The sequence below is a fragment of the Natrix helvetica genome (genome assembly GCF_964273705.1).
Source record: "Natrix helvetica genome assembly, chromosome: 13".
Classification (NCBI taxonomy): domain Eukaryota; kingdom Metazoa; phylum Chordata; class Lepidosauria; order Squamata; family Natricidae; genus Natrix; species Natrix helvetica.
In genome coordinates this window covers 12,048,628-12,073,025 of record NC_138557.1, presented here as the reverse complement: position 1 = coordinate 12,073,025, position 24,398 = coordinate 12,048,628, and the positions used below count along the sequence as shown (strand labels likewise).

At 40.8% G+C, this 24,398-nt stretch overlaps 1 protein-coding gene across 3 annotated transcripts in view; it reads right to left on the bottom strand.

Moving 5' to 3' along the window:
* Positions 1–24,398, bottom strand: part of RBFOX1 (RNA binding fox-1 homolog 1) — a 2,041,748-nt gene that overhangs the window by 1,199,300 nt on the left and 818,050 nt on the right. For all 3 annotated transcript variants that reach the window (XM_081966089.1, XM_081966090.1, XM_081966091.1), the window contains one exon: positions 4,313–4,375. In XM_081966089.1, the coding sequence (XP_081822215.1) occupies positions 4,313–4,375 (63 nt within the window). The remainder of the gene's footprint in view (positions 1–4,312; positions 4,376–24,398) is intronic.

The window sequence follows — 24,398 nt, the reverse complement described above, 5'->3', positions numbered from 1 at the left end:
GCTGGCTCAGAAATTCCGGGAGTTGAAGTCCAGAAGTCATAAAAGGACCACTGTTCTCCACTCCTGGTGTAGGGAGACAACTGATCTTTGCCGACATAACAGTTCTGTTTCTACACTAGCAACACAGCCGTTATACCTCATACCCTCCAGTCAGCATTATAAAGATATTGAAATTTAATAACTGTAGATAAATTGTTGGCGTCTCACGGTGTCATACTAATGAGCTCAGGGACTGCTATCTCCCCTATGCTGGGGACTCACTCTCCCTTCCGCCTTCTTAGTGGTAGAAATTATCTCTCACTGTTTTTCCTTCTTGTTGTCAAATCCTGCTAACTGCCATATTACCATTCCAGGACAGATGGAACTGCTGGTGGGAGAGAGCGGAAAAATAAGTAAAAAAAGTAACTGGCATGCCACGGAACAAAAAGAATGGGATTTGTAGAAGTCTTTTGAATGGAACTGCTGCTAATTTCTAATCTTGTCCACAAGTGTTTTCTTTAAGTGCAAAATGCTTGCAGGAGTTACGGACATTTGTGTATTGTGTTTGTTGTTACAAATGAGTTTTGGTTACTTTGATGATTTCCCCCCCCAAAATGTACTCTGGGGAAGCCTGGCGTTTGCTCAGGATATTACTGGGAAGATCAGGAGTGATAAATTTGTCCATTCTCACCAATCTCCCATGTCAGCGGGAAGCAACAGAATCCCAGAAAGAAACAGACAGGCGGAAGCAGATCCTACAATTTCCATATGGCCTGTCGTTTGTAGGCACCACAGATGGCCCTTGCATGAATGTGGAAATGTGCCATCGGTCTTTGGTAGACTAACTGATGTGGAAGTGGATTTTTTTCTCTTAGTATTATTCATTTATTTACAACCCATCTCGTGGTTTAAGTTTGCAAACATGAGAATGTCCGCTATCTTTGTAGTGGAGGAATAATGAGCAGATGAACTGATTTGACGTTTTATTATTCCTACGGTTTTATGTAGTGTTTTAATGGTTAGGATTGCGGTATTAGCAATAGCACTTAGGTTTTTATACTGCTTCACAGTGCTTTTACAGCTCTCTCTAAGCGGTTTAGAGAGTCAGCATATTGACCACAAAAATCTGGGTCCTCATTTTACCGACCTCAGAAAGATGGAAGGCTGAGTCGACCTTTAGCTGTTCAGAATCGAACTCCTGGAGGGAGCAGTGAGCTAGCCTGCAGTACCATATTTTAACCACTGCGCCACCATGGCTCACTATTTTTTTTTATTTATAATGTCCCTAATGCTTGAATATTTAAAACAATATATTAATTGGTATTCATTAGAACAAGATTGCCCTTTTATAAACAATTGCTGCATAGATGTAGTCCTCATGATCACAATTAAGCCCAACTTTTTTGTTGCTAAATGAGAAAATTTGTTAAGGTTTGGCCCATCTTATGACTTTTCTTGTCATATCTGTTCACTGAATCACTGCAGTTATTAAAATAGTAATACAGTTGTTAAGGGAATTTGGTTTTTCCATTGACTTTGCCTGTCAGAAAGTTGCAAAAGGTGATCACATGACTCCAGGACACTGCAACCGTCATAAATGTGAGTCAGTTATCTAGCATCTGAATATAAATCACATGACCATGGGGCTGCTGCAATGGTCATAAGTGTGACAAATGGTCATAAGTCACTTTTTTTCAATGCTGTTGAGATTCTCCGTCTGTTGATGGATTGTCCCAAAGTGCTTTTTCAAGAGGCAACTGGATTTTCTGGATTTTCTTTGAAGACGTTTTGCTTCTTATCCAAGAAGAAGCTTCTTCAGTTCTGAGAAGCGAAATGTCTTCGGAGAAAAACAGGAAAGTCCAATTACTTCTTGAAAAAGCACCTTTCAGTGCTGTTGTAATTTTGAACGGTCACAAAATGAACTGTTGCAAGTCGAGGACTACCTGCGAATAAGCCAATTTAGATGAATTTAGACCAGTTGAATTTAGGCCAGTGATTCCCAGTCCTTTTTTGGCCATGTCCCACCTAAGCATCTCTAAAATCCTGATGCCCCCCTGGTGACATATAATTTGTATTTTACTCAAAAAATGAACTCTACTCACATGGAGGAAGCCTAAAAGGTCATTAACTTGATTTAAAGAAGGTTCAAATTGCCCCCATAAAAAATCAAATCCCCCCCCCCCTGTGTGGTGTGGGCCCCATGTTGGGAACCACTGATTTAGACTAAAAGACCATGAAAAATGTTCTACTCACAGATAAGACACCCCTTGAAATGTTTGTATGTGTTAATATTCACAATTTGCTTTTTTAAGCCAATCCTTACGTATAAGCTGGTTTGAGAAAATCAGAAATGAGGAGGTGATAAGCCGCCTGGGAAAGCCAAGGGAAGCTATCAAAGCCATTAAAAAGCAAAAGAATATTTTGGACATGTGATGTGACACCCGGAAAAATATGGCATCCTTCACTTAATCCTCCAAGGAAAGATTGAAAGGAGGTCCAGGCAGAAGAAGACCATCATGGCTTCAAAATCTAAGGTACCGGTTTGGAGAAAAATCAGCAACACTTTTTCATGTGGCTGTTGACAAAAATAGGATTGCCAATATGATTGACAACGTCCGATGATGGATATGGCAGGAGGAGGAGGAGGAGGAGGAGGAGGAGGAGGAGGAGGAGGAGGAGGAGGAGGAGGAGGAGGAGGAGGAGGAGGAGGAGGAGGAGGAGGAGGAGGAGGTGGTGGTGGAGGAGGAGGAGGAGGAGGAGGAGGAGGAGGAGGAGGAGGAGGAGGAGGAGAATAAGGAGAATAAGGAGAATAAGCAGAAGCAGAAGCAGAAGCAGAAGCAGAAGCAGAAGCAGAAGCAGAAGCAGAAGCAGAAGAAGAAGAAGAAGAAGAAGAAGAAGAAAAAGAAGAAGAAAAAGAAGAAGAAGGAGGAGGAGGGTCCATTGTCCATGGTACTTTGGTTAAAAATTCAAGGATTGATTTATATGCAGGTGGGCATATCCACAAGTATTTATGGATATTGTGTTATACTGGGAATAAACCTAAGAGGGCCAAAACTGACACTTAACTATTTAACATTTCAGACTTTTCATTTGGGCTTTTTCTGAACTGTTAAGTATCAAACTATGGTAAAATTATTTTCGTGGGGATTTAATCCAGCTTTTTTGTTGTTATGGGTGTTTACTTTTTTCACACTATTGTCTAATGCATGCTGTCCTTTTTAAAGTAGAATATAGACACGATACAAAACATTCTAAGTCTAGAATTTGATATGGAGCCACTGCAATGCCTTAAGGATCGCAAGGAAATTAGTGAATTTAATGTGTTGTTTTTGTACATATACAGAACGATTTCCCAAAGTAAGAATTGCACACACACTTTACAGAAGCCAACATCACCATCTCAAGCAGCAACAATTCACATCATATCTACCCAAACTCTGGGAGGAAGAACAGCATCTGAAAGCTGCCAACAAAACAAAATACTTTCGCTTTTCCTCCACAAATACCAGGACGCAACATTGTTAAACCCTGAGAGAACAAGGAAAAATTAGCATTTATCAAAGTTATAACAATTCAGGAATTGACCACTGAAAAAGGTCCTTAAAAAGTCCCAAAATCTTGGTTATAGTATTGAAAGTACTGCTTAAGAGTTTTCCACCTTTAAATGTCCTATGTTTAATTTATTTATTGTATACTTATAACATGTATATTTACTGTTCAACAATTTTAATATGACTGTACACCGCCCCGAGTCTCTTTTGAGAGAGGAGCGGTCTAGAAATCCAATAAAGTTAAGTTAAGTTAAGTTAAATATACTGGGAACATGGCATACATTTGAGCAATCCAAACTGTCTTGCTGAATCTAATCTAATCCAATCCAATCTAATTTAATTTAAACTAAATCTCATTTATTTGCACTGAACCGAGAGAATTAACTACGGTCAACAAAGACAATCCTATATCAGTAAATTGCAGAGAAACGTCAATAAATTAATCCAAACCAACTGGACAGATACAAATGTTACTCTGGGTGATTTTTGTAAAAAGGGAGCTTTAAAAATATACATGTGAGAAAAATGAAACAATGTTCTTGGATTAACAAATCCCGAAAGCAAGACTTTCTCTTCTTTCTAGTAGCAAAGCACTCAGAAAAACAATCACTACATAGAATTGATAAATCTGTAAACAACCGAGTGAATTGTATAGTTTTTCTGTTATAACACATTTTCATCACAATTTTGTTTCTGTGTGTGTGTGTGCATGCTAGCAAAATGAGACTTAAGAATCTTAAGAATTTAAAGCACAGTCATATGAAAAGAAATTTTACACTTACAGAAAGAATGCTTCGCTCCAGAAAACTGTAACTTCCACTTACATTGGGCTTCTCTACGGTTTCCTAAAATAAAACACAGAATGCAATGTATTATTTCTTTTCATACTATCTTTCCTGTGATCCCCAGATCCTTAGAGCACTTACGTTTAAAAGAAAACTTACACACATAAAACTTTTCAAGAGGTCAATAAGAGTTGAAATATTAAAAAAGGAAAGGGATGATGGATAGACATAGACTATCTCTCAATATGGCAATTGCATTATTAGGGGTTAGAAAATAGAAATAGAAAGTAGAAAATGGGAAAATAGAATTATATATATATTGATACATAATAGAATAAATTATAATTATTATCTACATGTAAATGTTAGAAGTTGAAAAATTATTATTATGCATAAACAGTATTATTATTGTTATTAGCCTTGTGTACAAATACTTAGACCCAGACAATACACCAAGCACATATGATGTTAAAGAAAAAACTATAAATATAATTATAGATATATATTTTAAAAAAAATTAAGAGGGAAAGATTAAAAGATCAGATATGAGATTTAGCCTCATTTATTTATTCCGCACATTATCCACCTGGAGATGACGGTCCAAGGTTATTTTAACATACAAACCAATTCATCATACAGGTTTCCTGAATACTTATTAAGCAAAGGATCTTTGTTTCCTTGGAAGCATCTCATGGAAAAATTAAAAGTAATTTCTCAGCAGAAAAAGAATGTCTGAATTAGTGTGTATTTATGCATATGTGTGCCCCATTACTAGTAAGGGTGTCAAGGTTCCAAATAATGCACCCAAAGAAAGCAGAATTCTGAGGCAGGCAAATGCCTCAAAGAACAATTTATTGGATACATCTTTATTGGCACAACTGGTGAAAGCCGACTCTGAAAGTTCCCGCAGCTTTCCCCTAATTAAAAAGTAAATGTTTCCCCTTTCCCTCAAGGCACTGGTCACACTGTCCAATCAAAGTGTTGGCTGGTTGCTTGGTTACTTTGCTCCTCCTCTGGCCAGCCACCTGTGAAAATGTCCTTGGTTCCCACAGATTTTTTTTTGGCTACAAACCCCATCTAACTATTTCCTCTCTCCCTCTGTTGTGTGATAACCCTGAAGCTTCCAAGAAGGCCTCAGCCAGGTTCACTTCAGGGTTGACAGAAGGACGACTAAAGATTTCACTAATCTACATTATTTAAGTGAAATATCCCATTTGAACTTACGGTCCTATTTTCATAGGCTGATGCAACCATATGTTTCCCAATAGTTTCCATATTCCAGTTAATATGAAAATAGAAGGAAGTTAAAATATTCCCTTTACACAAATGGGAAAAATATTTTTATTCAAAGAAAATGTATATATAATAAACACCATATCTTGGAGAAAATAAATATCACTGGTCCTTTCAATGGTGATTTTCCGTCATTCAGGTGATAATTGTCCCAAAGGTGCTTTTTTTGCCTTCTATTTTGAAAAAGCATTTTTGGAATATAATAATAATAATAATAATAATAATAATAATAATAATAATAATAATAATAATAATAATAATAATAATAATAATAATAATAATAATAATAATAATAATAATAATATATTTATTTCTTAGCCGCACCCTCTCCCGAAGGACTCGGGGCGGCTCACTGGTCCTGTCTTGTTCTTAAGATACCTAGACTATTGCATCCAGTTTTGGTCACCACACTATAAAAAAAGGATGTGGAGACTCTAGAAAGAGGGCAGAGAAGAGCAACCAGGATGATGAGGGGACTGTAGGCTAAAACATATGAAGAACGGCTGCAGGAACTGGGCATGGCTAGTCTAGTGAAGAGAAGGACCAGGGGAGACAGGAGAGCAGTCTTCCAATATTTGAGGGGCTGCCCCAGAGAGGAGGGGTTCAAGCTATTCTCCAAAGCACCTGAAGGTCAGACAAGGAATAATGGATGGAAACTGACCAAGGAGAGATTCAGCCTGGAAAGAAGGAGGGATTTTCTGACAGTGAAAACAATCAACCCATGGAAAAGAAGTTGCCTTCAGAAGTTGTGGGAGCTTCATCACTGGAGGCTTTCAAGAAGAGATTGGACTGCCATTTGCAGTGACGTGCGGTGAGGTTTATGACTGGTGAGGCACTGACACAGTGCTGGGTTTCAAATATTTTTAGACTTGTGGACTTCAACTCCCAGAATTCCACAGCCAGGCATGCTCAGTTCCAATTTAAAGCGACAGCATTTGTTTTTCTCCTTTGCTCCTTCTTTCTTTTTCTTTTTCTTCTCCTTCCCCTCCTTCCTCCCTCTCTCCCTTCCTCCCCCTCTCTCAAACACACACACACACACACACACACACAGAAGTTGGATTGGACTATCTCTCCTAACCCTTCCCACTCTCACTCACTCTCAAACAAACCCCCCCACACACAAAAGTTGGATTGGATATCTTTTCCAGTGGCTTGAAAGCAGCTCCTCTGCCATCCCCCCCCCATTCCCCTGCTGCCTTTCCCAAACACCTCCACCATTGCAAATGCAGCCTGCTGTCTGGGTGGGAAATGCCTGGAACACAATAAAGCCCACCCACCACCTCCTGCTGGCAGGCTGGGGTGAGAGGAGAGGCAGAGAAGCCGGAGGGGAGCCGAGCCGAGCCTTCCAAAAGAAAGAGGCTGGGGGGGAAGTGTGTGTACTACAACATGGCTCTTTGCCTGGCTTCCTGCCTCCTCCTGTGGTCTCCTCAGTGCTCGCTTGTGCTCTCCCTCCCCAAGTGTAGTTTGATTGCAGGTGGAGCCACGTTGCCTTTTTAAACTTGTAATCAGTGAAGCTGGTCTAGATTTTTATATAGTTTTATCCAGCTGTGTGTGTGAGAGAGAGAAATGAATGGGGGCCTGGGGAGGAAGTCACTACACTTGGGGAGGGAGAGCACCAGTGAGGTTAAGCAGAGTCATCCACGGTGAGGCAGCAACTAGCTCAGCTTTTTCCTTTTACTTTTTTTTTTCATGATGAGAGTGGTGAGGCTGTGCCTCACTTGCCTCACCTGACTGCACGTCACTGGCCATTTGTCAGAAATGGTGTAGGGTCTCCTGCTTGAGTGGGTGGTGGGACTAGAAGACCTATAAAGTCCCTTCCAACTCTGTTAATCTGTTAAAGGCTGCAGTCAGAAGTGGAAACATGATAGGATGTACTGATTTTTAATTTTTTTTTAAAAAAAAATGCAAATAATGCAATCATAGTACATATACATCTAAATACAAAAAGAAAAAATAATAATATTACAGTGATGGGATGTATTAACTGAAATTTGCAAAGATTTAGAAAGATGTATCCATTCTTATTAAGAAACGGTTGATAAAATTGGCTCCTATGCTTTGGAATGAGCTATGCAAAGCCAAAGGGTTACAATGATCACAAAGGAAAGGTAAAAACACTCATGTACAATTGGGTGTTCCCTATTTGTGTTTTTGGTCTAATGTAGTGATGGCGAACCTTTTTGGCACCAAGGGAGCACCTGCGAGCATGTTGATCGGGCCCGCAACCAGGAAGAGGAGCTGCCCAGGGGGCATGCGCAGGCCCAAAAATAAACTTTTGGTTTCTGGTGCGTGCATGTGTGCTGGCCAGCTAGTCTTCTGGATTCTGGTTTGCATGCGTGCGCGATGATCAGCTGGCCAACGCACATGCTCAGGCCAGAAAACGGAAGATCAGCTCTTCCAATTTCCGGCACTGGCGCACAGACAAAAGACAGCTGATGGTCACGAGCCCATGCACGCCATTAACCTGGAAGAGAAACAGGCAACACCATGTGTGCCAGGCAACATGGCTCCATGTGTCATTTCGGGCATGCATGCTATAGGTTCGCCATTGAAGGTCTAATGAACTTACTGATATTCTGCTGAGGATTGTACAGAAGAAAAAAAAAGATCTAGATTCATGGATGAGTCGCTCCCTCCCTTTTTTGGTCTCGGCATTGGTGTTTATAACTTTCAGTGCTTAAGAAAAAATAAGTTTGAAGGAAATCAGTGCTAGTAAAACAAAATATCTGTTTCTTTTTCAATACTATAGCCAAGACTGGCTAAAGGCCCACATCTAAAAAGCCGCAATCGGCCTGGATGTTTGAGATCCACAATGTTGATGGCACACAAAGAAGACTAATAAACACCAGTTAGATGTAGGGAATATATGCAAAAATAATTCTGCATCTTGTACATTTAATCAAATCATTTTCGAAAAAAACAAGGAAGTGGTGAAATGAGGCAAATAGACAGTTGCTGATCATTTTAAATGTCTCCCTCCAAAGTACAGTTATATAATGTTATCAAGGTCTATAATTAGACAATTCAGAATATTACTGTGCTTTGAGGCAACTCAATCAAGGTTGTTTGGGTTTGGGTTTAATTTCCATCCAGCCTTATTAAGAAATCTCCCAATGTTCGGGCTATGGTGTAACTGTGATTAAAAATAACCTTCCCAATTATAGTTTGGTACGAGCCAAAACTGCCATGTGTTTTCTCGGCTAACCTCTACGTTTCTGCCAGTGGCAATTGTGTTTGTGGCAGACCTGATCTGTGAAAGAAGACCCAGGGAACACAGTTCAGGCATCCACCTCCCCCAGCCTAGCCCATCTCTCTTAATTTGCACTTCGTCTTTCTAACGGACATGGTTTCCTATGAACTAACAAGGAAATGCTCAGAACCAGCAGGTCAAGTGAGGAGAAGAAAATGTGTGTGGAGGTGGGAGCCTAGAGTGGGAATATTGATAAAAAGAAAAAGAAAAAGAAAAAGAAAGAAAGAAAGAAAGAAAAAAGAAAGAAAGAAAGAAAGAAAGAAAGAAAGAAAGAAAGAAAGAAAGAAAGAAAGAAAGAAAGAAAGATGGAGCACATATCTGAGACTTCAAATACGCTATGTAAGTTGCGGTGGCACAGCAGTTAGAATGCAGTACTGCAGGCTACTTCTGCTGACTGCCGGCTGCCTGCAATTTGGCAGTTCGAATCTCACCAGGCTGAAGGTTGACTCAGCCTTCGATCCTTCCCAGGTGGGTAAAATGAGGAGCCAGATTGTTGGGGGCAACAGGTTGGCTGTGTAAACAGTTTAGAGAGGGCTGTGAAGCACTGTAAAGTGATACACTGTATGAGTCTAAGTGCTATTGCTATTTGGCTAGTGTCTCAACATGTTCACTGTAAGGTAAGGTAAAGGTTCACCTCGCACATATGTGCTAGACGTTGCTGACTTCTTCGGATAGCGCTGGCTCTTCGGCTTAGAATTGGAGATGAGCACCACCCCCTAGAGTCGAGAATGACTAGCACATAGTATGTGCAAGGGGAACCTTTACCTTTACCTCTCATATCAGGAATAATTGCGAGGGAGCATGGAGGTAGAAGGCAGAGACAATGGCACACAATCTACTGAGGTTACATTTTATACCTTTTCTGGCAGGCAAATTCTCTGCAGCTCTCAGGGCTGATAAAACAAGACTTGACATCCTCCAGGCATGGAAGAGAGAAATGCAGCTATGCACCTTTGCTGCACTAGGTAGTTTTGTAACTTTCCGTCTCCCTCCCCCGCAAGTATCCAATTGTTTGTTTATAATTATAGCTATGAATACCCTTGCCTATACACATAATTTCAGCCATCTGTTCAAACTGGCATATTTCTGAATCAACAGATCTATTTTTCCAAAACTTACCGAAAGCAAACAAATAAATGGAAATTCCATTGTCCTGTCAGCCCAGAGAAACTGATCACACGGAGTTGTTTGGCAATATGCAGCGAACTCCGCGAAATAACACATCTAACTCCCACTTTGACAAGCAAGGCCCACAGAGCTAAATAATTTTATTAATATGATTAAATTATTCAAATGCATCGGGGTTCCATTTTCAAGGTCCTGAAATTTTAATTGCATCACCAGAATCAGCCCAGCAGAGCTCTCTGCCCTTGCATACACAATTTGTGGGAAATGAAATATTATATAGAGTAGATGCATTATTCTCCAACTAGTTTTCAATTTAGCACTGTTCCACGTCAATGTATGGCAAAGATAAGCGTTAGGAAATCACAATTGTTTTTTTTTTCTCCCATTCATCAGTGTTTTATATCAACACCTATTTTTCAGGGCCACGTTTCCTTTTTTCCGTTTCTATTATCAAGATTAATAACCCCACAATGCACAGAGGCACAACCAGACTGGGAGCTGGGGGGGGAGGGGGGAAGGGAAGGAGAAAGAACATGATTTACTTTGTTGGATTACTATTTCATTTACACTGCCGGGAAGGTCCAACTTTTCTGCTTCATAATTTACCATTTCACCCATCAAGGAGTGTTGAAGCCAATCAGCCCTTCCATTTTAACCACTTCTTGCTGGGCTGCTGTAATGTGAAATAATCCCTAATGTGGCATAATGAATGTATAAGTGAAATTTGTATGTCCAAAGGCTGTTCCAGTGTTTTAAATATATGTTCAAACTGCAGAAGTGTGAATAAGATTAAACATCCAATCAACAGTGTCAGAGATAGGAGTAGTATTCACTTACTTTCCCTACCAGTTCGCAAATGTGAGCGTGCTTTGACCAGCACAGGTTGGGGAGGAATATGGGCCAGTCCTGGAGGCTGGGAAAACCTCGGACGACGGCTCTGTGTAAGAGGCACAGGTGAGGCCAAGGCCATCCAGCAGTTCTCAGCTGCCTTCAGAGTTAGACAGCAGTGAGGTGGAGGAACAGCTGGAGCCTGTTCCCACTTTGCTCATGCGCAGAGCTGCCAGAAGAAAAGAACAGCTGAGAAATCAGGGTAGACTTGGGAGTAAAGTCACAGGTGGATGGTGAATGGGCCCTCCCATAGGAAATAAAAGTGGAGCGAAAGGGGAGGGGGCTTTTGCAGGAAACAATTTGTTTGTTCATTTGTTCGTTTCAGGAGTGTGAAGATCTGTCCGTGAATCTCAGAGACTCTGTGCCAAGTCTTTCCTTGCACCGCACTGAGTTTGGAAAATATTTACATGGCAACTTTTCAAGCTAGATAAGGTCTGTGGCCATAAAATCACCTTTGAAAGATAGTTTACCAAGCCTTCCCTGAAGGTGAATGAGAGGAATTCACTTTTGTTTAATAAAAGGGGTTTTGTCAGGACCAGGAATCTGCTTCGTGCTTTTTGGGGAAGCCTCGGTCAGAACACGCGTCTTGAAAATGTGCCTAAATAGGACGGCATAGAGCCAGGGTGGATGGGTGGGCCCAGCTGCAATTTCCATTACTGGTTTGGGCAAACCAGTCCGAACCAGCTGAATACCACCTCTTGTCAGAGAGAATCACTGCTCCGTTCTTTAGAATTTGGCTCCTCACTCTTCCACAAAGTCAATGCAAGAGGATGCTTCTCTTGCTTGAAGTCTTATCAAAGTGAGGCACCTCTTCAAGGCTTCCCGACGCGCTGTCATTTACACTCTCTTTTTTCTGAAACCGTGAAGCTTTTAAAAATGCATGCAGACCAAGTATTGTAAGCATTGGGTTGGGCCGATTAGCACCACGCTTCTTAGTAAGGCAAATAAAAGGTAGATTTATCTGCGGAACCAGATGGTTATTTAAAAGTGGATGTCCAGCACTCTTTCGGGAGAGGTGGAGTGCTAGAAATTGAAAACTGGCTTCATTGAAATACACAATGTATCTTGCTTTTAGTTTGGGATGGGTTCCCATCAAATTGTCGTGGAACCCATATAAAACACTGTTAGAAAAATCAAGGACTACTTTACCCATACTTCAATGGCAATCCCTGTTTTAATTTTTTTTTTAAAAAAAAAGCACATTATGCCTGACATTTGTCATGTTTTAGTCCTATAAGACAGGGACTATCTAAACCGGGGGTGTCAAATGCAAGGCCGGGGGCTGGATCTGGCCTGTGGGGTGCTTATATCTGGCTTGCAGTGCCTCTGTCAGCAAAATCAGAGCTAGGGAGGGCCACGCGAGGCTCTCTCTAGTTCTATTTTAACTGGCAGAGGGTTGCAGAAGGCTGTCGCAGCCAAAAACGGAGCTTGAGAGGCTGTTTTCGCTGGCAGAGCACCTGGGTTACACAAGGGCCCCTGATATGAGTGACATCAAGCTGGCCCCACCCACCGTGACCACACCCACCGTGACCACACCCACCGTGGCCACACCCACCGTGGCCACACCCACCGTGGCCACACCCACCGTGGCCACACCCACCATAGTCCCCAGAGGTCAAACACAACCCTGATGTGGCACTCAATGAAATTGAGTTTGACACCCTGATGTAAACCTAGCTTAATCCGAAACATGCTCAAATTGTTTTTTGCAAGTTAGGAGGGAAAAGCTATCTTCGACAAGTTGAAACGAAGAGGCCTGCAGTTGCCCATGTTTCCTATTGTGCTACTCTCATTTTACTAGACTAGCAAACCGAGAAGCAAAATATAATTTTAAAAAAATCCTGAAATAAGGCAATGACGAGCCACTCATATAACCTTACTGAAAAAAAATGCATAGAGGCAATCACCCAAAAGTGAGTTTAACCCAAAAGAGACGATGTTTCCAAGAATAATGCTTAAGAGTCTTGGAGCAATTTAGCAGAATTTCCATGTTTTCCAAGTGAGATATGTAGGCAATGACAACAACTTTCCTCCCTATCAAATATTGAATTTTGTGCTTCATGATGGAGTAATTATCAATAAACAAAATATGGCAACAAAGAAAATTAACATGGCATTTCTAATTTTACTTTTCACTGTACCTTAGTTCGGAGATATATATCTGTCTGTCTGTCTGTCTGTCTGTCTGTGTTTGGAATAGAATAGAATAACAGAGTTGGAAAGGGACCTTGGAAGTCTTCTACTCCAACCCCCTGCTTAGATAGGAAACCCTACACCACTTCACACAAATGGTTATCCAACATCTTCTTAGACTGAAGCATTATTTTAGTAATTCCTTTGAAGCCAGATAAAGAACATTTATTATAAGCAGCAAAATGAGTCTATATACCATAATTAATAATTCGATACGTTTCACCTGCCTAGATGTTTGTTCTTACAATATTAGCTTGCTATGAAATAAATAACATTTTCCTGACAACTTGTTATCCCATTCTTAGACAAGATGCAATTTATATAATTACTTTGCCTGCTTTATTGGTGCACCTCTGCTTATGTTACATATTTTGCTAATATGCTATCAGTATAATTAGTCGTTTCTTGCTGGAAATCACCAATTTTAATCAAGCTGATTTTTTTTTTACTGCTGGGAGAATGCGCTGCCTTCATTATCACAGAATCAAAACAATATATTTTCTTGACTTAATGAGAGAAACTCTTACCTTTGGGCATATAGATTTACATGAGGCTAGATGGGTAATAGTGAGGTCTTCCATAACTAAGCATGTCAGAAAGCTCATTTTTATAACTTAATTATATTCTAAACATTTGGAAGTCATCTTAATCTAGCATCAAGTGATATGCCAGTATTGCAAAGTCCCCCATAAATGTTTTTTGGAAGGGAAATGCATCTTAGGACTCAAGGTTGATTTCTGATCATCACCTCGACATCTTCTAGGCCAGGGGTGGGTTGCTGGGGGTTTGCAGGGGTTCAGGAGAACGTCTAGCTAAGATTCTGTGCAGTTTGGAGAACCCCCAAATCTCACTCCTGGCTGGCCCCGCCCACCCTTCCCCTCCCAGCATCCCATCTATGGTGACTACAGGACGGGGACTGCAGACATTTGCTCCTGGGAGGAAAGCTATGGCAAATCTACACAGCAGACTAAAAAGCAGAGATATCACCCTGCCAACAAAAGTGTATCTAGTCAAGGGTATGGTTTTCTCAGTTGCAATGGATGGTTGTGAAAGTTGGAACATAAGAAAGGCTGAGCGCCAAAGAATGGAGGACTTTGAACTCTGGTGCTGGAGAAGATGCCTGCGGGTCCCTTGGACTGCAAGGCCATCATACGGGAAGTCCTAGAGGAGATCAACCCTGACTGCTCTTCAGAAGGCCAGATCCTGAAGAGGAAACTCAAGTACTTTGGCCACCTAATGAGAAGGAAGGACTCAATGGAGAAGAGCCTCATGCTGGGAAAGACTGAGGGCAAAAGAAGAAGGGGATGACAGAGAATGAGGTGGCTGGATGGAGTCACCGAAGCAGTTGGCGTGAGCGTAAATGGACTCCAGAGGATGGGAGAGGACAGGAAGGCGTGGAGGAACGTTGCCCATGGGGTTGGGATGGGCTGGACACGACTTTGCAACTAACAACAACAATCTATGATTACTTTCCCTGCATAGACAGCCAGTAGTCTTGGTGGCACTATGCTTGCCTTCCTCTGTTCTCACCACCAAGCCTATTGGTTTCCTTGAGACAGCTCAATGTTAGTAAGAAAGTTTTGGGTAATGACAAAAGAAATTATAGTGTTTTAGTACCTTATACTGATTAATCACCACAAGATATATTCCCTTGGTTTTACAGTAATAACAATGCAAGGACTGATTAAACATAGAGGGCATGCATAGACATTTCGTTTTCTCTTCGTTTAAAGAGAAATTCTGTTTCATTGTGCTTGTTATAATAACATACAGTATGTGTCTGAATCAGTCAGATTCCCCCTTCCCCCTTTTTTTTGCTATATTCCTATGGAAATCTTATCAAGTAATAGATCAACTAAATATATCTTGTGCTGATTAATCAGGACAGGTGTTTTGGTCACATACCATTTTAGTACATAAAAGGGGTTAATTATTAAGACAGCAGCTTTTATCATTCTACATTTAAAGAAAGAAACGTAAGGTTGTTGTTTTTTTTACATCACCATACAGAGATGCAAACTTAGTTAATGACTGATGTCTGTTCTATTGAGATGTTGTCAGAAGTCATTTGGTTCTTAGAATGCAAAAGGTCTGAATTTCTAAAGAAGCCATTCAAGCGTGAAGGCTGCATCTCAAGCGACTTTCATTTCCAACACTAAGGTATGACTGTGAAACAAAATGAAGAATGGCTAAAGGCATTAAGTTGCTTTATCATCTACTAATTTGAATTTTCTTACATTGTCACTTTCAGCAGATTGTGTTAGCATCTCGAATGTCTTTTCTGTTACCTGTTTTTTACATTTTTATTTAACGGTTGTGCAGCGTAATCCATCCAGCACTAAAATGAGTGATGGTTTAGTTCTGACAACGCTTCTAACAATACAATACAATACAATAGTAGAGTTGGAAGGGACCTTGGAGGCCTTCTAGTCCAACCCCCTGCCTAGGCAGGAAACCCTATACCGTTTCAGACAGATGGCTATCCAACATCTTCTTAAAGACTTCCAGTGTTGGGGCATTCACAACTTCTGGAGGCAACTTCTGTTCCACTGATTAATTGTTCTAACTGCCAGGAAATTTCTCCTCAGTTCCACGTTGCTTCTCTCCTTGATTAGTTTCCACCCACTGCTTCTTGTCCTGTCCTCAGGTGCCTTGGAGAATAGCTTGACTCCCTCTTCTTTGTGGCAGCCCCTGAGATTTTGGAACACTGCTAACATGTCTCCCCTAGTCCTTCTTTCTCTTAAGCTAGACATACCTAGTTCCTGCAACTGTTCTTCATATGTTTTAGTCTCCAGTCCCCTAATCATCTTTGTTGCTCTTCTCTGCACTCTTTCTAGAGTCTCCACATCTTTTCTACATCGTGGCGACCAGAACTGAATGCAGTATTCCAAGTGTGGCCTTACCAAGGCATTATAAAGTGGTATTAACACTTCACGTGATCTTGATTCTATCCCTCTGTTAACACTTCATGAAGAAAAACCCAGAATAGCAAAACCCTAAAATGTCTCTTACTTGTCCCAGCTTCTGCCAACCTAGCAGTTCGAAAGGACATAAAAATGCAGATAGAAAAAATAGGAACCATCTTTGGTGGGGAAGTAACAGCGCTCTGTGCATCTTCGGTGTTTAGTCATACCGGCCACATGACCACGGAGACATCTTTGGACAGCGCTGGCTCTTCGGCTTTGAAATGGAGATGACCACCGCCCCCTAGAGTCTGGAATGACTAGCACATATGTGCGAGGCGAACTTTTACCTTGACCTCTACCTAAATGTCTAAAAATCTAATCAAAATATGCAAGGAAAAAGTCCAAATGGAATAGAAATTTTGTGGGGGCAGGTGATTGTCAAAAATCAATGCTCTGTCCTTATTGCATTTTTAAAAAATAGTTTTTATATTATTAGGGCCAATTTTGTACAGAAGTCTCAAATATTTAGTTTGCATTTCTGGTGTTCATTTTTGGCACAAATATAAAGAATCTGCCAGCTGTTTTCCAATACTCCGGTCAATAAAGAATCGGTTAATATATGCTCCATTCAATTTTGTAACCTAATTAAAAGAAGTGTGTATATTTGTGTGTGTTTTTTACATGGGAAACTCTGTTGTTGTTTTTTAACACTAAGTCTATAAATAGTTGTGAACATAAAAATAACAAACTATAACTGAAAAATCCAAGAAAACAGCCTACAGTTTAAGTCATGGCTTGCCTGAAATCATTGCACTAATTTATAATAGAAGTGCCTTTCCCCAGCTATAGTGTGAATCACACGTTCGTTGCAGCTGTTGTGCAGAGGATCTGTCATTACTAATTACATTTAAGCAAAGAAGGATTACAGCCACAGATTCAAAGATAAAAGAACAGAGATGTCTTCAAAGGAAGATTTTTATCACACTAAAAGACATCAATAAAAGAGAATATTTTTAGCACAAGGTTGAACTGTGAGGTTCATGGCCCTCCCTGAACTTAGTTGTTTTCTTGTAGACGTTTCATTACCCAACTAGGTAACATCATCAGGTCAACAAAATAAAAGTCAGTCAAGATCTTGAATACATTGTGCTAAATGGCAGATATCTATTTCAATTTAAACTATGAGATATCACATGTCTGTTATAGAAATCTCAAAACATTTGGATGTCATTGTATCATCATTTTCTAATTAGATATATCAATAAGAACGGTTGCAGGAACTGGGTATGTCTAGCTTAAGAGAAAGAAGGACTAGGGGAGACATGATAGCAGTCTTCCAATATCTCAGGGGTTGCCACAAAGAAGAGGGAGTCAAGCTATTCTCCAAGGCACCTGAGGACAGAACAAGAAGCAATGGGTGGAAACTAATCAAGGAGAGAAGCAACCTGGAATTAAGGAGAAACTTCCTGACAATTAGAACATTTAATCAGTGGAACAGCTTGCCTCCAGAAGTTGTGAATGCCCCAACACTGGAAGTTTTTAAGAAGATGTTGGATAGCCATTTGACTGAAGTGGTGTAGGGTTTCCTGCTTAGGCAGGTTGGACTAAAAGACCTCCAAGGTCCCTTCCAACTCTACTATTGTATTGTATTGTATTGTATTGTATTGTATTGTATTGTATTGTATTGTATTGTATTGTATTGTACTGTACTGCACTGCACTGCACTGCACTGCACTGCGTTGCATTGTATTGTATTGCATTGTATTGTAATAAAAGAAAAAAACGAAAGTAAATCTACAAGTTTCAGCCCAGTGTTTAGACTGCAGACATTGGAAGATGAGGGATGGAAACACTAGTCTCTTTTCTTAATCCAATATATCAATAGGTTAATCTTAGTCCTCATTCACTACAAAATCAAAGTGGGCTAAACACTATTAATAATAATGGAGACTACAACATATAATGAACAATTGCAGGAATTGGGTATGTCTAGTCTAGTGAAAGGAAGGACTAGAGGGTGACATGATAGCCGTGTTCCAATATTTGAAGGGCTGTCACAAAGAAGAGGGAGTCAAACTATTCTCCAAAGCATCTGAAGGCAGGACAAGAAGCAATAGGTGGAAACTAATCAAGGAGAGACGCAACATGGAATTAAGGAGAAACTTCCTGACAGTTTGAACGATTAATCAGTGGAATAGCTTGCCTTCAGAAGTTGTGAGTGCTCCCACACTGGAGCTTTTTAAGAAGAGCCATTAGTCTGAAATGATATAGGGTCTCCAGCTTGAGCAAGGTGCTGGACTATAAGATCTTTAAGGTCCCTTTCAATTCAGATATTCTATGCAGCAAAAGACACAGGCAACTCTCTTTCTGGTTCAGAATGAGGCAGGGAAAATTCAGTCCAAATAAAAAGACAGAACTTTATTTTGGTCACTGACTAATAAAAATACACTCAATAAAATTGACAGTTCAGAAATATCCCCTAACAATAATAACTATTGGCAACTAATTGCAGGTGATACTCAAACATATATTCCCCCTACTTTTAGAGAAATCAGTTTATCTTAATCATTTATCAGTGAAAATAAAAGATATCAAAACCCCTCGTCCTTTCTCGCCTGGACTACTGCAACGCTCTCTAGATGGGGCTGCCCTTGAAGAGCACCCGGAGGCTTCAGCTGGTCCAGAATGTGGCCGCACGGGTTGTCATGGGGGTACCTAGGTGCTCCCATGTTACACCCCTTTTAGGCAGCCTGCACTGGTTGCCGGTTGTTTTCCGGGTGCGATTTAAGGTATTAATTATGACCTTTAAAGCGCTCCATGGCTTAGGCCCAGGGTACCTGCGAGACCACCTACTGCCACCAGTAGCCTCCCACCGTCCAGTACGATCCCACAGAGTTGGCCTCCTCAGGGTGCCGTCGGCCAGACAATGTCGGCTGGTGACCCCCAGGGGGAGAGCCTTCTCTGTGGGAGTGCCTTCCCTCTGGAATGAGCTGCCCCCGGAGCTTCGCATAATCCCTGACCTCCGGTCCTTCCGACGCGCCCTAAAAAGTTGGCTTTTCCAGCAAGCCGGCCTGGCCTCTTAATTTTAACTGATTTTTTAAATGTATTGTCCTATAAATTGGGTTTGTTTTTTTGGATATGTATTTAATTTCTTTTCAACTTTCGGGATGTGTGTTTTTTAATGTTGTACGCCGCCCTGAGTCCTTTGGGAGAAGGGCGGCATATAAATCCAATAAAACAAACAAACAAACAAACAAACAAACAAACATGGGATTCCTCTAGATTTCTGATAAATTCACATGACTCTTTTGAGCCTCTTCACCAACTCCACCATGTTTAACTTACAGAAGGATTTTGACAGACTTGACTATTGGGAGCTATCTAACAAAATGAAATTCAATGGTGAAAAAGTGAGGTTCTACATTTAGGCAAGAAAAACAAAATGCACAGGTACAGTATAGGTGGTACCTTGCTCAACAGTAGTAACTGAGAGGAATCTTGGAGTCCTAGTAGACAATCATTTAAATGTGAGCCAGCCGTGTGCAGCAGCTGCCAAAAAAGCCAACACAGTTCTAGGCTGCATCAACAGAGGGATAGAATCAAGATTGTGTGAAGCGTTAATACCACTTTATAATGCCTTGGTAAGGCCACACTTGGAATACTGCATTCAGTTCTGGTCGCCACAATGTAAAAAAGATGTGGAGACTCTAGAAAGAGTGCAGAGAAGAGCAACAAAGATGATTAGGGGACTGGAGACTAAAACATATGAAGAACGGTTGCAGGAACTGGGTATGTCTAGTTTAATGAAAAGAAGGACTAGGGGAGACATGAGAGCAGTGTTCCAATATCTCAGGGGTTGCCACAAAGAAGAGGGAGTCAAACTATTCTCCAAAGCAGCAGAGGGCAGAACAAGAAGCAATAAGTGGAAACTAATCAAGGAGAGAAGCAACTTAGAACTGAGAAGAAATTTCCTAACCGTGAAAACAATTAATCAGTGGAGCAACTTGCCTCCAGAAGTTATGAATGCTCCAACACTGGAAGTTTTCAAGAAGATGTTGGATAACCATTTGTCTAAAGTGCTGTAGGGCTTCCTGCCTAATCAGGGGGTTGAAGACCTCCAAGGTCCCTTCCAACTCTGTTATTCCATTCTATTCTTTTTGAAGATGGAACTAAGTTTTGGAAACCAGGCAAATTAAAGCAGTGGGAAACGCATATCATCACATTGTATGCAACTTGGAGACCAAAAGAAAGAAGAGGAAGAGAAGCTGCAGAGCAATACATTATTAAATAAATGCTAAACCAGTTTTCCAACCTCACACCCCCATCAGAAGGTGTTTAGAAGAAGAAGAAAAGCTCTATAGCAGCGGTGTCCAAACTTGGCAACTTTAAGACTTGTGGACTTCAACTTCCAGAATTCCCCAGCCAGCTGGCTGGGGAATTCTGGAAGTTGAAGTCCACAAGTCTTAAAGTTGCCAAGTTTGGACACCCCTGCTCTATAGGACTTCCAATGGGAAAAAAAAGTAAACACAATTAATCATTTCACCCCCTTTTTCACCTTTTCTTGGGATAAAGAATGGTGTCATACTAGAGTAAAACCTTTGAAAAAAGCCTTAGTCACTGATTTTAATAATGAGGTTATTATGGTCAGCCAATATGTAAAAGAATATTATAATATTGTTTGGCAGTACTTTGCTGGCATATGATCGCTTTTATGGGCAATTATTTTGACATTTACAAGGTAGTCCTCAACTTATGACCACAACTGAGTCCCGAATAATAGTAGTAAATCATTGCAGTTGTAAGTCAAGGCATCACGTAACAGAACCTGATTTTTCAACTATTTTACAGCAGTCATTAAATGAACATGACAGAGGTTAAATGAAGTAATTTTCCCAATGGGTATTTTTTTTAAAAAAAAATCAAAAACCAGAAGTAAATTCTGGAAAGTGGCAAAAAATAAATCCCAGTCTCATGGCTACAGGATGCTGCCACTGGTTGTAAAGATGAACCGGTTGCCAAGTGGCCTGATGAGAATATGTGTGTGTCAGTGGTGGGTTTCAATTCATTTTACTGCCAGTTCGTTCGTGCACATGTGTGACACTTCTGCACATGCGCAGAACTGTCCGGGTGGGTGGGCAGAGGTCTCCCACCACCACCACTCCTGGGGCAAACCAGCAGAAACCAACTTCTGGTGTGTGTGTGTGTGTGTGTGTGTGTGTGTGTGTGTGAGAGAGAGAGAGAGAGAGAGAGAGAGAGAAACAGAAAGAGAGAAAGAAAGAGATACACACACACATACACAGAGAGAGAGAGAGACATAGAGAGACACACACACAGAGAGAGAGAAGGAAAGTGAGTGTGTGTGTGTGAGAGAGAAGGAAAGTGAGAAAGAGAAAGAGAGAGAGAGTCAGAGACAGAGACAGAGAGACAAGGAAAGTGAGTGTGTGTGAGAGAGAAGGAAAGTGAGAAAGAGAAAGAAAGAGAGAGTCAGAGTCAGAGAGACAAGGAAAGTGAGTGAGAGAGAGAGAGAGAAAGAGAGAGAGAAGGAAAGTGAGAAAGAGAAAGAGAGAGAGTCAGAGAGACAAGGAAAGTGAGTGAGTGAGTGAGAGAGAGAGAGAAGGAAAATGAGAAAGAGAAAGAGAGAGAGTCAGAGACAGAGAGACAAGGAAAGTGAGTGAGTGTGAGAGAGAGAGAGAGAGAGAAGGAAAATGAGAAAGAGAGAGAGTGTCAGAGAGACAAGGAAAGTGAGTGAGTGTGAGAGAGAGAGAGAGAGAGAGAGAGAGAGAGAGGGAATGTCAGAGAGGGCAACCCTTTTAACTTTAAAAACAGATTATAAGTAGCTTTCATGTCTGTCATAACTTTGAACAGTCCTTCAGAGGCTGGTCATAATTCAACAATTACCTGTACTAGACCAGGCCAACAAAAATGTATACATGATGAGATGGCAAACAAGAATTAGAACCCATCTCTGCCTCCATCCAAGATAGCCTGGATGTTCTTAGCACAAATACAGTAGCCCGACATCCAGAAATAGCACAGAGAAATTTCGGAGACCTATGCAGGCAGTCCTATTCAAAAAGGCATATCTAGCATATGCCATATTTAAAATAGGTGTGATTTAAGATCCTGTCATGATTTGAAACCATGTTCCTCCCTGAACATGTACCTTTCCCCACGGGAACATATAAAATGTTTATCTTTCGTGACCTTGGGGCATTTTACAATAGGGGAAAAATGTTCAGAGGAAGTAAAATTTCCATGACATATTTGAATAGTAATTAAATCCAATGAGCTCGCCCTAAGCAGTCTGTTAAATAAGAGTGCAAACTGTCTAAGAAAATACATTTTGACATGAATGAAATGGATGCATCTGACTGGCAAAATCAGATTCTTGCGAAGCACAGAAGCAAAACAGACCCCAAAAATATATATATTCTGCAGAGGCGTCAATTTTTTAAAAAAATCACTTAAAAATTATGGTTGAAGAATTTCAATTGATTGCAAACTGCTGAAAGTGAAGCATGAAAAAGAATGTCAGAATAAAAATAAGGTAGATTTCTATTATGTAAACCTATTTGTCAGGCCTGTAGTTTTCCTTTAGGATCTTTGGCCTGCCACACTTTCTATTAATTTCTTATGCTGTTTCATTAGTGTAGCAGTTGGGAGGGGGGAATAGAAAGGAGTAGAATTGTGGAATGTGTTGTTGTCATTCTTTCTAGAAGCTCAAGGTCATCTTTTGTCTCCGCACCTCAACACCTGACCGGAAGCAGAGGGGTGTAGATGCCAGCATGGAAGAAGATGATTGGAACATGTGATGGGATTAGGGGTGTGGGGATAAGATCATGAACTTTCAACTGGGTGGAATTTCAGGAAGAAGATCAGAGTTGGAATTCCACAGAAGTGCCAACATGCCTGTATGATTAAAATTGGAACTTTAAGGATGATTCTGCCTTGGTCTCTCATTGATTTCATGCATGGTATTTTGAACGCTGACACTATTCTTTGATTGGGAGCCACCCAGGAGGCAAGTGGATGGCTATATAAATGTTTTAAATGTTAGTTTAGTTTATTGATTAGCCCATGGGCCATATCAAAGGGCAGAGTTCCAAACACAAATTATTACTAAAATCCGATAAAAACAATGAAAATGGAATTGGAATGAAATACAATTTAAAATGAAATTGGAATAAATATACAATTTAAAATGAGAATAAAGTACAACAATTTAATACATGGATAAATAAAATATGATAAAATTATATTTCAGTGCCACCCCAATCAGTCCCATATGTTTTTAGTTGTGAAGCCATGTTTGACCCATCGCAACCCCATGGACAACGTTCCTCCAGGCCTTCCTGTCCTCTACCATCCTCTGGAGTCCATTTAAGCTCACGCCGACTTCTTCAGTGACTCCATCCATCCACCTCATTCTCTGTCATCCCCTTCTTCTTTTGCCCTCCATCTTTCCCAGCATGAGGCTCTTCTCCAGGGAATCCTTCCTTCTCATTAGGTGGCCAAAGTCTTTGAGATTCCTCTTCGGGATCTGGCCTTCTAAAGAGCAGTCAGGGTGGATCTCCTCTAGGACTGATTGCTGGGATCGCCTTGCAGTCCAAGGGACTCACAGGAGTCTTCTCCAGCACCATGCTGGAGTTCTTGAGGATTTTATTCTGCTACTCATTGGCGACTCAAAGGGGCAGTGCCCATCTCTGTTTCAAGGCAAGTGGGCCAGTCAAATGTCCGAAGACATTTCTACAGTCATGTGGCCAACATGATGTCACAGAGGGCTGTTACCTTCCCACCAAAGTGGTACCTATTTCTCTACTTGCATTTGCATGCTTTCGAACGGCTAGATTAGCCGGAGCTGAGGTGAGGATGGAAGCTCACCCGTTGCGTGGTGCTTGGGTCTCGAACCGAGCTTTCCAGCTGACAATCCCAGTGTCTTAACCACTGAGCCACCGTGCCACCACTTTAAATGAATAAATGTTTCAAATAAATAAATGAAATAAATAATTCAGCTATCCTCTAGCTATATTTGCTTTGAAATAGTGCAGGAAGGAAATCAGGTTTTTGAATGTTTGTCCACTGTCTTTGCTAGCAGCTTTCCTTCCCCCCCCCCCCCTAATCGAATGACAATTTAGTGCAGGAGAGATTGGACAAATAGCTTTCATTTACTTTTACAAGAGGGGAGCAGAGGAGGCCTTTCAAAAGACGACTTCGAAAACAAATACAAATTACTTTTGCTCATGTCAAAGCCATGCAGTTCATAGATTTGCCATGCATTAACTGGTTGATGTAAACTGATCTGGCTGTTCAACTCTGTAATGACTCCCAGTGGCATTGCAATAAAATCAGCCCCAAGATAAAATTAACAATGTCCAGAAGATCAACTATTTGAAGATAGTAACACAGACACAGGACCAGTGCTGAA